Here is a 13,792-nt window from a genome sequence, read left to right as displayed (position 1 = left end):
GACTGAGCTAGCTGAGCTGGGGGACTTGTGTTTTGTATGGCCATGCCCTTGTGAGTTTTTGATATTGAGGAACAGGCTGGAAACAATGCAATGATATGATCACCATCAAGAGATGTTAATCAGCATTAGCCATATTGAATTTACCAGCAGAGTACAGACAGCAGCCCTGCAGAAAATAAGCACGCAAAGTCTATTTTAGTTCAGTTCAACATTGCTTTTCTCCTTACAGAGTCCCGGGGAGTGCAATGCTCTGGTTAGTCCTAATTGATTTAAGTGACCAGACTTCCACTACTTCCTTTGGGAGATCATTGCCAGACTCTACTTAAAACCTCCTTGTGAGGAAATATTTCCCTTATTTTCCTCCATCATCTCTCATTATATTTCCTTGATGCATTCCGGGTAATGCTTTTTCCTTTTGGAGAAATGGTTGTATTGTTTTTAGACTCTCTGCCTTCCCTTTTTGGTTGGTCATTACCGAAAAACTGGCTAATTCAAGGAAAAGAATATTGATCGCCGTCAGATGGGATAAGAAGAAGCTAAGACAGTCAGCAATAAATACTAGTAAAGGAGGCAGCATTACAGATGCAACCAGAGCATTTTTAGCAAAGCATTCTTCTAGTTCTGTACTATTCTAAAATTAGGAGGAGGGTTAGCTCGCTTCCACATTGGGAACAGCATCTTTTTGTAAGGGACTTCTAGGTCAGAAATTCTATTTTAAATGTAGCTGTGCACACACAGGCACCGTGGGAGACACAGTACCGTGGGTGAACTCCCTCTGGCTCCCCACTGTATCCGTATCCTCGGTGAGGGCTGATCAGGCATGCCATGAAGGCCTCTGTGCTGTTCTGAACACACGGGATGTGGCCTCAGAGCACATGCAGAGGGCTGACATTTCTGCCAATGGGCCAGACTCACTGTGCACCGCAGAGTTCATCAGTGCACGCTCATTAGTGAGCTGCCCAGACTTCCAGATGTCTCAAAATCCCAGACAAATAGACAAAATCCTCCAATTCTGCACAGACAGTATTTCTTATGGGGGGTGGGAGGGAAGGTTATTTCCAAAGGAAACATGCATGTCTGGTAACCCTGCTCGGAATGGCATCTGTATGAAAAGCTGCATCTGGAGCAGGGAAAGTCAACCCCTGCAAAATGCCAGCAAAGTCTGACTTCAATTTAAAGAGGGGAAGAGTGATTAAGGGCAAAAAAAGATCACTGTAAACATGTAGGAATGTAAAACTTGGCAAGGCAATATCTAAAATGCAGCAAGGGAATGTTTACAGTAATCTGATGCAAACTAACATCAAGAACAGAGAAGAACTGTCTAGTTTGCTATGGGACGCTATTGGCATTTGCAGTGAGAAGAAATTAAAATATAGGGATTTTTTTTCCTGACTCTTAACCTAACAGTCAATTCAGAGTGATCTTGGAAGGCTTTCCAGGGAAGATGATGGATACTTTATGTCTGAGTAGTGCAAAGGAAAACTAACAAAGCGCAACCTTGTTCTGGAGAGCTGGGCTCTGGGCTTTAATTTAGTAGACTTTTCCAGGGCTAATTTCCGTGCTAATGAGGGCACAGTGCCAATGATCTGCTAGAAAAGAGCAATAAAGTTCAACAGCAAATGTACACGCAATTGTTCCTTTCCAAATAAAGCATACCTGGGGCACATGCAAAGAACAAGCTCATTGGTGGTGGCGTGAGAGGGCAGAACCCTCTCCTCCCCTCCAGGGATATAATGAAATCTGCAGCACATTAGTTGCTAAATCCTACTGAATTGGGGGTAATTTAGGTGGTGAGACCTTCAGACCCACTGAGAATGCACAAGTCCTGACAGAGCAGCGCAGGCGCACGTTATTATCTTTACACATTTGAGTAGACTTCTTAAAACTCAGTAGGAGCACTGATAGGTTTGTTGTGAAGCATGTAAGCTGCTTGTAGGTTAATGGTTTATATTTTTAGTATTTTGGTTTTCAGGTTAAATCCATCATCAGGCACCTAAGAACAGTTAGAAACTCCTCATCTCTAATTTCCAATCATTGATTCAATTAAGCCATTTTGTGGGGAAGGAAGAAAGAAAAATTGAATCAAACCTCACATGCTGAATATCAAATCTCTTAAAACAACTGGGTAGAAACATAGCAGAAATGTAACTGTTTCTTGCAGAACTTCAAATGAATCAGTTATTCACACACTGTTTCATAGCAGGTCTACTGTGGCACCCCCTTTACTGGCCTTTCAGCATTGCTACTGTAGTCTAAAGGCACGTGTAGAGCCTTTTTAATCCATCTCAGCCCTGACGTTGTCTAATATGCCCAAGCATGTAGCCAACAAACTACCAACTTCTCACTCAGCCAGCATGTTCCCAGCACTACAAGTTATATAATCAAACACATGCTAGAAAAATAAGAGATAAGATTAGTGACAGTTAACTGCTGCTATTTTTTTCCCACAACCTGAAGAAGGTCTCTGGGATTAAATATTAACTCTAATCTTATTTGCTAAAATTAGCACACAGTGTATTCTTTTTCTCCTACAGCCAATTGCAAGTATAGAACAGGAGTTTTTTCAGAGTGTAATCTGATAACCAAAATCAGTTGCCAAAGCTGTTATTCCATTAAGAATTAAGAGACTTCCTGGTTATTTACTTGGTTATTTTTACCTGGGATGGTGAAGCCTGGCTTTTTCCTAGCTTGGGCTTATTTGGTTTTGGAAAACTCTCTGAAAGGTTTAAGTATATTACTAGGCTCAAACAGGTCAGTCACGTGCAAAACCAACAGCGTTAAGACATCACAGTTTGTTCCTACATATGCACACAGGCAGGAATTGTTTTGAAACCATGATCCTTTTACATAAGGTGGGAACATGCAGGATGCAGGAAAAAATCAGAAGCGATGATAAACAGCAGAGTACTTTTGTAAGGCAATGCTACATCAGTATTTTACTGTATTTCCCCTTTTTAATTTAACAGCATTTAAATGTTCTCTCGCCAACAGCTTATAGATGTATTTCCTTTGTTTGCTCATAAGGCTGTGGAGCTCCTAAAGTGAGTGATCACTCTTTAAAAATCCCACTTGGGTGAGAAGCATCAAATGCTGGTATTTGTATTATGTAAGCTTTTAAACAACAAAGGAATGTACAAGTTGCTGATGGAGAAGACCAACAAAGAGAGGACTTTGTTTTCACCCTAAAAACACTTTTAGAATTAAGTGGATACCCTGCCAGCCTCAGTTTAACATCCTGCCTCTTCTGGCAGTGCATACAAATTTAGTGCAGAAGAGTAACCTGAAGTCCAAGTGGCAGTGTGACCTCTCCCACATGGCATCATGTTGCAGGGGTGGGAGGCCACCACACCGTCACCATGCATTCCCTGGGCATGAACCAGGGGAACAGAGAAACTGGACACACAGCTCCTTTCTTTAGGAGGCCCATTACCTAATCATTAATTTCAAAAGTCTCCCTGGAAAAACTGCCATCTGCAAAGACACACACTGAGTGGTCTAAGGGGTATCCTGGTATCTTTCCAGTGCATCCTTCACAACAGCCTCTTGAGGCTGTCAGACTGAGAGCTTCAAGAAGATGCTTACCTGCCCTTAGTGGTACTTTTACAGAATATATCACAGTGGAAGTGCTTGTCCAGCTTTCAATTTTGTGCTTTCAAAAGAAAAAACCCTATGAGTGCCCCCCTCAGCCTTCCCCCCTGAAATCCCAGCTGCTGGCCAGACAACAAATTTACACTAGAAGCCCTGACTGCCTGTGTGAGCATAGAGGGAAACCAAGTGACTTCTCATTTTCCTCTCTCTGGCATAATGAACACGTCCAGGGGCACCACGAGCACTTCAAAGAACCTCCTCCCTCAGCACCCCAAAGGGCTGCAGAGACCAATATCCCTTAGTGCCCGCAGAGCATTCCAATGTGGCAGGTGTGACTGCAGGAGGTGAGCCGGGGAGGGAGGAGAAGTCATTCACGCTAGACTCGCCTCGAGGATGGGAAGCAATAATTGCAAACTGTGTCCAGTGCTCCGTGAGAAGTGCGTCAGTGCTGACGGCGGGGCAAGTGGCTTGGAATTGATTGCCAAGCGCAAAGATGGCGTAAACAGCCGCTGGATCGATGACCATGTTATCGGTTATGTCAGCGTTCGGCCGCACGGGATTCATGGGTGGAGTGTGAGAGTTGAGGCACCCACATACTTGGGCTTGTCTGAATCAAATTCACTGTGGCAATGGCCCCAGCTTTGAAGTCTTCTCAAAAACCCGAGGCCTTAAGCCTGGGGCCAATAATGTCAGAGGAACCAAAGGGGAAGAGAGAATCAGAACATGTTTAAGAAATTAAAAAAATAAACTAGAGTGTAATAGAAGTAAAAATAGTCTCTGATCCAAATGCAACGCTTATTTTAATCCACAACTTCTAGTTTTATTTCCTCTCAGAGTTACTGAAGCCAAATTGAAATTCTTTCAACCTTTCAAAAGTGAGACTGGTTTCAAATCAAAGCAAAGAATTTACTTTTGGAAATCATGACAGTAACCCTGCACATTTTCAGCGCCTCTGAAAATTCTGAGGGGAAAGTAATTTTCCGAATTTGCCACACCTTTCAGAAAATACACTGTTTATTGAGAAGGAAGGTAGAAATCATCAGGCACAAGCCTCAATACTTTGCTGCAGACACATCTCAGTGCAGGAAACAGCACGCGTCTTACCAAACATCGAGGAATACACTTGGAAAACTGAAAGGCTATAGGACTGGAAGATGCAGTGCTCTTCCATAGCAGGGATGCACTGCCTGCATCACATCTGCTCTGAACACTGGTCACTGCCAGATGCACCCACCGGGGAGCCCTAGGTTTTACCATTCACAGCAGTCTTCTGAGCAGAAGGGGACATTTGCCTGCATGGCTGCTCCTCTGGGCCACAGAGAAGCTCTGTCATGAGAAGTTGGGCAGCTAAGGGAGGCAGGTCTGTGCTTCACCTCCCTCTGCCACCTCACAGCAGCACAACACCTTCAGCAAAACAGCTCTTGGACTGGAGGGGGAAACCTCTTAAACTCCTGCAAGCAAACCTGCCACATGATACGTGTCAGAGTCCTTATTTTAAAATCTCACTCAGTAACCTGTTTTGAAGTCAATTACAATTTTGTTATTTTTTCCTAACTAATTCTGTGGCTTGGGGCATGTTGTTGGTGTCAGAGGATGTCTGGAGCATAACAAGAACACAGAAAATTCCAAGTTATGGCCAAGAGAGTACTTGCAGGCAAGCCGAGGTGAAAAGGCTTTGGGAGGAGAACTTGGAGGCTGCTAAGGTGAGACTCTCGGTGAAGGTGTTAAAAAGAAAATTAGAGATGAGGATGTTTCAAACAACCGTTTCTCTAAAGGGACAACATGGCCACAACATTACTCAATCAACAAAGAGCATGTAAAGAAGTGGCACTAATTAGCAGTTTAAACACTCACGCATGAACTGGAAGATAAAGAAAAGAGAGACATGGCTGTGAGATCTGGCTGTTTCAAATACTTTTGTTTTTTCCAGTGCTACGTGCATCTTAAGAAACCTGGAACACAGTAACAAAGGATGACACAAGAAGGTGGCTCAGCAGAAATGCTGCCTTCTCTCCCTGGGTGCCTGTGCAAGCCATGCTGAAACCAGTGGGGAAGAAACAAGCAGAAATGAACAGATTTTAACCAAAAAGAATCATCAGAATTAAAGTACAACTCTAATTTAAAATTAAAATTAGTCCCACATTTTTGCAAAAGGAAAATTAAACTGACCCCAAGATTAAAAAAGATTAAAAAAAAAAAAAAAAAAAAAAAAAAAAGAGAAAGTGTTAGCAGTAAGGAGGGGTGAGGAAGGAGTGGGAAAGCTTTCACAGAATATAAATTGTGAGAGAAGAGTCTGTGAAAGATCTGTTTAGGTGCATATCATGAGCCAAAGGGGTAGAAAAAGAGAAAACAAAAGCAGTTTAAGAACTTTTAGAATGAAGAAAGAATCTCTAAAAGCCTCCAAATTACATTAGGAAATATCAAAATAGGCAGAAAATGAAGATGCATGTAGAAATTTGCTAATTCAGAGGGTGCTTAGAGGAGTGGTTCAGAGTTTCCGAAGCTGTAATTAATACACAAGTAAACACAACAACACTGAAAAATTACCAAGATTTGTAAATTTACCAATACTCCTCTTTCCCAGGCATAGCAGAATGTATTTATTTATGCACACGAACTATGTAATAGTGTATTAAATACACAGTGCATTAAATACACTGTAATTACTTTATAAAAACAAGGAGTACTTCACAGCAAGCCACCTCACTACAAGCCCTACTATTATACTCCATGCAGTGTAGGAGAGGAAGAAGCACGCTCTGTCAGATATGATTTAAAAAACCACAAGGTTGCACTCTGAGGAAGAGCACTAAATCAGAAGACAAAGGAGCTGGAGGAGAAGCAGGCTCAGGAGACCGGGCTGGGTAACATCCGAAGCAGCTCGCGGATGCTCTGCCATGGTTTCCACAGGGCTGACAACACCCGTGCTTCTGGCACTGCCTGTCACCCTGTGCTGGCATGGCACAGCAGATAAAATCACTGGCATCCTTACACTGGGGCAGCAGACAGTGCTGCCCAGCAAATACCATAACACTTCAAATCCAGAGATGCTCTTGCTGGGCTGTGGATGGAAATGAATGTAAAAGGTTTTACTATCGCAATTCATGAGGTAACCAAGCAATTACAACTATTAACTGGTAGGCTGAAACCCTATAAAAGTGACCCAGCTTCCTACAAGCACCTGATTTTTAAAACAAAACCTGCCAAATTCTGCATTTGTTCCAGTTTTCCTTCTCCTGCCCTGCCTTGCCATTTAATTTCCGGTATTCAGATGTGCAATTTTTCTGCCATCACCTCGTTTTTGTTCTTGCATGGCTACAACAGATCTGAGGATTATGGTGGCTTTTGTTCCACTGTTTGGTGTTCACATTTCATCAATGACATCTGCTCAGCTCAGCAATGCAGGTTTGCAAGGAGAACCAGCCACTGCTGAGCTGGCAAAGTTGGTCCCCTCCCATCTTCCACAAGGAGCAGTTAACTCTTCTCTCGGCGGCCCCAAAGGTTAACTAGGCTCTGTAAATCCCACCAGAAAAAATCATAGGCATTTGCCTTCTTGCTGAGATTTCATGTCTGCTATGAGCAAAAGGTAAATGGCTCTTTTAGTCCCTAAAGAGTGCAGGCTTAGCAGGAGTGACCCATAGTAAAGAGGTCAAAGGCAGGGAAAGATGGGAAGGTTGGGCAACAGCATCCCAGTGCAGCCACAACCTTGTGCCCAGCTCTAGGCTGTCCCCAAGAAAAGGACTTTCCCCTTTCTGCTTCATACACAATATTTTTAAGATCTACCCAGAAACCGAGGGGTAGAAAATGCCATCTACCCTAGAAGCCCCAGAAAGACTCTTCACACAGAAAAATTATGGTATTTCCAGCTTGACTTCCTCAGAGGGTGGAAGGTGGGACTTTACAGCTATTTGTGTGTGTGTGTGTGTGACTACATATGCTCACGTGCACCCACGCATGCTAGTGTGAGAAAGAGACTAGATAACGTGAATGTGTGTGAAAGGGATTGAATTAGCCCCATCTGCTCTGAAAAGATCGCTTTTTCCTTGGATTTCTATTGCCATCGTATCATTGCCACACTGGAGTGATTCTAAAAGGCTCCAGCTCTGGCAGCCAGCATCATTACAGCTGCTCAGATTATTAACAGCATAAATAAACTCTCAGAGACACTACTAAGAAAATATTAACTACAATTATCACTGTCTGATAAAATAATGAACAGCAAAGTGTTACTCTGCTGCCTCAGTCACCAGTGTGTATTTATGTGTGCTGTGAGCAACGAAAACCAGTTTATGTGCATACTGAAGCACTCTGGAATTGGTTCTTGCTATTTTATTTTATTTTACTTGTATTTTTCTAAAGATCAAGCAGCACAGGCTGAAGCTCTGTATTTGCAGGATTCAGTGTACCCTGCCTCCTTTCCCACTGTATATAATCCCATTAATTCCAAGTGAACAGAAAGCCATGCCTGTAGCCATGCACACGTCTGTTGGAGGAGGGACATGGGCAGTGTGCAAGCTACCAGCAGCAACTCTAAAACCTCTTGATGGATTTTTACTCTTGGGCCTCGCCCTTTTTTTCCCTAGATGAGGAGCAAGGGCCCACACAATGTCAATGCTGTGTTTGGTGCATGGATACTCCTCACCTTCATCTTTTCCACTGGCCTGCACCACTTTGGCTTTGTGAGCTTGTTTTTCCTCCCATTCCTCAGTAATACTCTTGAGTCCTGTTCTTTCTTGAGTACACTGGGGAGATTTGGCTTGGTTTCTAATTAATAGAAATTATTAATTCCCTGCAAGCACTGGGGAAAAAAGTTTTTAATCGCATAGAGAGAAGGACATGGGAGCAGGAGCCTCTCGTCCCACGTCCCCAGGCTGGCCTCCAGCCCCAGCGCCCAAGCAACACCCTCCTTAGCAGTCATCTCATCTTCACTGTCTGTTGTTTGTTGGAGCTCACCAAAAAGAGGAGAAAGAAGCTAGTTGGTCCTAAAACCAGTCACTGTGGGGCAGACAGGGTGCTGAAGCTTCAGCCTGGGCAGATGGTTCTCATGGCCCCATGGCAGGAGAGGCTGCCCTTCTCTGAGTGGGATCCTGTGGGTCAGTGACCACCCTGCCCTCTGACACCTTCCATGTCTTCCCAGGAAGGAAGGGTGATGGTGGCAGGGTGACACAGGAATAATAGGCATGTTACTGAGCTGAACATGCACACTGGGACCTTTCTGCCTGAGCATGTGAGGCCAGGCCAGGGTGAGAGCTTCTGTCAGACTCCTGGGAATAGGGCCACATCCCTGTCAGGTGTGAAGGAAAATTAGAAAGATGATGGAGAGGGCAGCTGCAGCTAAATACAGCTAGAAAGGAAGGCAAAACCACAATGCTGGGTGAGAGAAAAGGGAAGGGGGCATTTTCTAAAACAGCTTCCCTCAATCTAAGACAAAAAAATCATGCACTGTACCTTTAGTGTTTTTATCCCACTGCCCTTTTTAATAATTTCTGCAGCATCTCACGCTCCTTGCTTGCTCTCTTTTTCTCCTCTGCAAGCCTTTTGTTCCACCAACCCCCACTCCAGTGCTTACTGCCAGCTTCCAGCAGCCACGGCGGGACCACCTTTTCATTTGCGCACCCCGGTGCTCTCCCTGCCTGCATTGCCATGACAGTGACAGATGAAGAAAAGTGGGGTGCAGAGGCAGGACGAAACATCATCTTCGAGTGTCTCTCTCTGCCAGCTGTGAGGGAAGGATAGCAAGGAGGAGGTGGCCTTCTCCCTTCATAGAAATCACTGTGAGAATGAACCTTTGCTCCTGGGAGGGGAAGAGTCGAGCCACAGCCCTCCTCACTATTTTCCCTCCAGCATCCTCCCTCTCTTCCTTCTCAGCAATTGGCCTCTTCTGGCCACCAAAGCAGGTTAGCTGTGGCTTGCCCTGAATAAGTGACCTACATTAATTTTTCCTCTGTAATTAAAGTAGTCCTCTGTGAAACAATTTATAAGAACTCTGGGAAAGAAAACAATGTATTGTTCCATACATATTTTCAAAGACAAATATGTTCTCTTCAAATGAACTTTGTCCCCCAAAAAGCCTCTATGGAAGGTAAAACACAGAGAATGGTAAAGGATTCGCTGAAGAAGAACTGAAGTTCATTTTAAATCAGTGTACCATGTACAAATGCTGTCTTACAAATAGGATTATTTAACTTAAACCTTAGATCTGTCAAGTTCCATTACTTCAAATGGAGCCTGTCATTTCTTGACTTATTATAAATCAGGATTATATTACAATTTATGTTAGGTAAAGTCTCTGCTTCCATAGGAGATGGTGCAAAAAAAAAAAAAATTTACACAGCAGTCAGTAAATAGAGCAAAGTCACTGCACTGTTCTTGAAAGGCAAAAAGTCATCTTGCTAAATGAGGGTCCGAGTTGTCCTGTACCAAGACTGTTCCTAATAAATAAAAGACCTCTGGGAAAAGTGCTGAGCATACGCTGGATCTATTTTCAGCTTGCATCAGCAGCTGCTGCCCCTGGGATCGCATCCTTGCTCATACCCTACACCATATGTAATCACTCCAGTGCTGCAACCAGTAAGATAATGAAAGAGCATGGCATAAATCTATACTTGAGTGGAATGCTAAATGAGAAAAATAATACAAAAAAGGGGGAAATAAACCACATTTTCAAGTCATTAGGAAGAAAGACTTTGACATATGAAGTGTTGCAACCATTAATAGCACTTATCATATAGAGTGGAGACAAAGAGACAAATTAATCAAACTGACAGAACTGGGACATTTTATGCTAATGCAGGCTCCTGGGTTTTCGTTTGTATTCCTCTGTGTCTGGAAAACTGATACCATTACAGGGCAGGAAATTGCATGAATAACATGCAACAGATCATAAAAATTCGCACACCAAGTGCAGAAACACTGCCAAAAGCACTGTAAAAACAAGGCTAGAGACCTCAACAGAGGAGCTCCCAACAGCTAATGAATGCAAATAAGTATAGGAATATTTCCCACCCATGCATAACAATGAGACATAGACTGTGACTCCAGAGTCTCCAATAGAGTAGGTAAAATAAATCCTGGAGAGCAAACATGCAGATAGCTGGGGGGAACTGCTGGCCAAGCCAGGGTCTGAATGTGTTTGCAGTATTGCAGCCAGCAGTTTAAAGCCACCAGGGAACTGGCACAGCCAAGTGTCGCCTCTGTCTGAAAGTACTGCTATGTTAGATTTAATTTAATGTTTCAGGTACAAGAGAGAGGGAAGGAGGATGTAAGAGGAAATAAAAGAGTCACAAAACAGCACATAATCACACAAACCAAAAATCCCCCTGCCACTGTGCAAATGCACTGCACACTGTAAAACCCTCACAGATAAAGACATTTAAAACATTAGTTTAGGAAATACAGAATGTGCTTGCTGTCCAAAGCCACAGCCATGTTGTAAGAGGCAGGAAATAGAAAGAACTACAGGAATGCTGGGCAGGGCATGGTGTAATGCAGGATCTTGCCAAGCTTCCTTCATTTGCTGTAGAGGCTTCCCAGGGACCTTTAAAAACCCCTGGCAAAGAAGCACTGCTGAAGTGCAGAGAACTCCTCAGCCATATAAACTCCAAAGGACAAATGCTTTCACTTGATGGGCAGCCATGGCATTTCTCATGGCTGCTCTCTAAAAAACTGATGTTTCCCCCTTGTACGGTAGCTACCGCACAAACCTAAAGCAAGGAACAACTCTGGGGGGTAAAAGGAGTAAAGCTGATACCTTTTGGAGCTGAGTCATTTCCAGCACTGCTTTCACCTTCCCCAGAATAGAATGATATGCAGCTGACAGGATTGAGCAAGAGCATTTATGTGCCAGTACTATGTGCATAAAGAGGGTGTGGAAATGCCAGCCTGCCCAGGGGTTGCTGCTTTCCCAAGTCCTTCCCACATTTGGTGCTGGAGAACCCCATGTTCAGAGGTGGCAGGGTAGCAGCTGGTTCATTTCAGCAGGGATGGGCATGGGGAGCACACAATACAGAGCTCAGCTCTCCATCACTCTCCAGCAGATCACTGTGGTGGTTTTACAGAGTTTTAGCCATGTGAACAGGGTTTATCCTCAAAACTCCTTCTGTTCCTTTGGTCACTACTAGAGCCCCTAAAGGGTATTCAGCATTGTACCAAAAAAAGGGCACACACACACCAAAGCAAGCTAGTCCAAAAGCTCCCTGAGGACAATGACAGAGTGACCTTTGTTTTAGCAGGAGAAATCAGAAACAGGCATTCATCTTGTAAATACACACCCATCTGACAGATGGACAAGGGCTGCAATCTGCAAATGGAATTACTTTCTCCCTTAAATGTAAAAAAAAAAATGATAGCACAGACAACTAATTACAGAAAGGCCTCATGAAAACCTTGGCTTTAAGAAAACAGTAGTATTGGAAGGAAAACAGTTTGGTCAAATTGTTATAATCATTTATATTTCTTCTGCTTTTTACAATAGCAAAGACACCTTTGAAGTCTCCTGAGGACATATATGACACCTGACCTTTTCTTTTCCTTTACCCATAATCAGAGCAGTTTGGGAAAAGAAAAGCCTAGATATGAGTAAAACATCCATTCTTGAAAGAGAATATTTAGAGAGGTCTTTATTACCACCTTATCATTCAACCAAGGGGTTGAAAGCACAGTGACAAGAAACAACCATAAATTCTCACAGCCTTTTAGCTAAGCAATTCCTCTGCAGAAAAGCAGTTCTAAAATCAAACTGTAACTTGGTCAAGTAATTCAGATTAAAACCGTATCTGAGAACTAAGATGAGAGTGCAAGAGTGGATGACACAAACAGTCTGGTTCTCCAAGGCTGGGACTGACTTGAAACCCCCTGAAGAGCAGTTTATGTGTGCAGTGCCTGTCTGCCCTACAGAGCTGCTTGCAGAGGTCCTGTGCAGCTCCTGCTAGGATCACCATGGCTGAATACCACCAGCTAAAGACAAAGGCCAGAAACATGATCAAATGTTTGTCTTTAACAATTTACCTGCGTAGGCCCTCTCAACTGAGTTTTCCAACTGGATAGTTCATGCATAATAATGAAATAAAACCTGAATAGAAGGGAATAAAAGGGAAGGATTAGGCTCACATTTGAAAAGGAAGCAAAACTAAACCAAGCCCGAGGTAGCCCTTACTGGGTGGTCTTCTCAGTCCTCCAACTGCAAGATACATTGAAGACAAGGAAAGAAGTAAAGGAGTTAGTGATTTAACTAACTAAGGCTTCTGCCACTACTGAAAGCAATTCTTTCTGCTTTTTGAACACTATGATGACTTTGCAAATGTGAACAACTTTCTTTGTAGAATGCCCAGTGCTTATATATGCCAGGGACATCTCTTCATTCTTCACTTCCTTGGACAATGGTATAGATATTATGTGACCTCAATGGCTACTGCTTATATAAATGGAGCAAAAATGACAAGGATAGATGGCTCTTACAAAAGTCAGGCAACTCTCCATTTTTTGTGCCTTGCATTTGACAAATCAATTCCGACATTTAAAACATACCCATTAAAACGTGGTTTGATGTGTTCAGTCTCCTGAAAACTAGCAAATTCAAGGAATAGACAGAAACTGCTTCATTTGGCTTTATGTCCAAACAAAAGTGCCATATGCAGAAAGCCATCCATGGTACAACAAGAAAATCTGCAGTCAGACAAAAATAAGGTTAAAAGATAGTTGAATTCAACAGGCAGATGGAATGGCTGCAGACCTATCCACCTCAAGTCCAGCTTCCCCTTCCAGAAACAGAAATGAGCACTAGTCCTCTACGGAGATCAGACGGGAAGTTGTCAGGTTTTGTGTCTCCACAGCTTTTTCCTGTCTTGAAAGGTTACTGGCTCCAACATCATCCTTTGAAGGAAACAGGAAACAACTCAAACCTTTTCTGTTTTTACTTGACCAGGAATCCTCTGACAGACAAATTTTCTCTGAAGGCTGCCTGTGTATCTGGGGAGAGAGGTGGCTAGGCATGCTGTGTGGTCAGAGATGGAAAAATATTTTGCTTTCAGAGTTGTTTAAGACTTGTTTCTTACTAGCTGCAGGCCCTTGAAACAGAGAACCACAGGTCTGAATTTCAAAGGTAAGCAAAAACCCAAGACACTTCTCAGATGCAAAAGTTTTCTTTACACAGTCACAAATGTACTCTCAGCCTCCTAGATGACAGTCTCACAAAAATCCAGGACCA

General features: G+C 43.2%; 1 protein-coding gene across 6 annotated transcripts in view; it reads right to left on the bottom strand.

Moving 5' to 3' along the window:
- Positions 1-13,792, bottom strand: part of BACH2 (BTB domain and CNC homolog 2) — a 184,052-nt gene that overhangs the window by 21,281 nt on the left and 148,979 nt on the right. The window contains exon 1 of one of the 6 annotated variants that reach the window (XM_069011147.1): positions 11,339-11,377. The exons of the other annotated variants lie outside the window; for them this stretch is intronic. Coding sequence (XP_068867248.1) covers positions 11,339-11,356 — 18 coding nt within the window. The 5' untranslated portion in view covers positions 11,357-11,377. Of the gene's footprint in view, positions 1-11,338; positions 11,378-13,792 lie in introns of those variants that run through there. 6 annotated transcript variants of the gene reach the window in all.

Source organism: Aphelocoma coerulescens, chromosome 3, assembly GCF_041296385.1.
Source record: "Aphelocoma coerulescens isolate FSJ_1873_10779 chromosome 3, UR_Acoe_1.0, whole genome shotgun sequence".
NCBI classification, from domain to species: Eukaryota; Metazoa; Chordata; class Aves; order Passeriformes; family Corvidae; genus Aphelocoma; species Aphelocoma coerulescens.
This window is presented reverse-complemented; position numbering and strand designations above follow the sequence as displayed.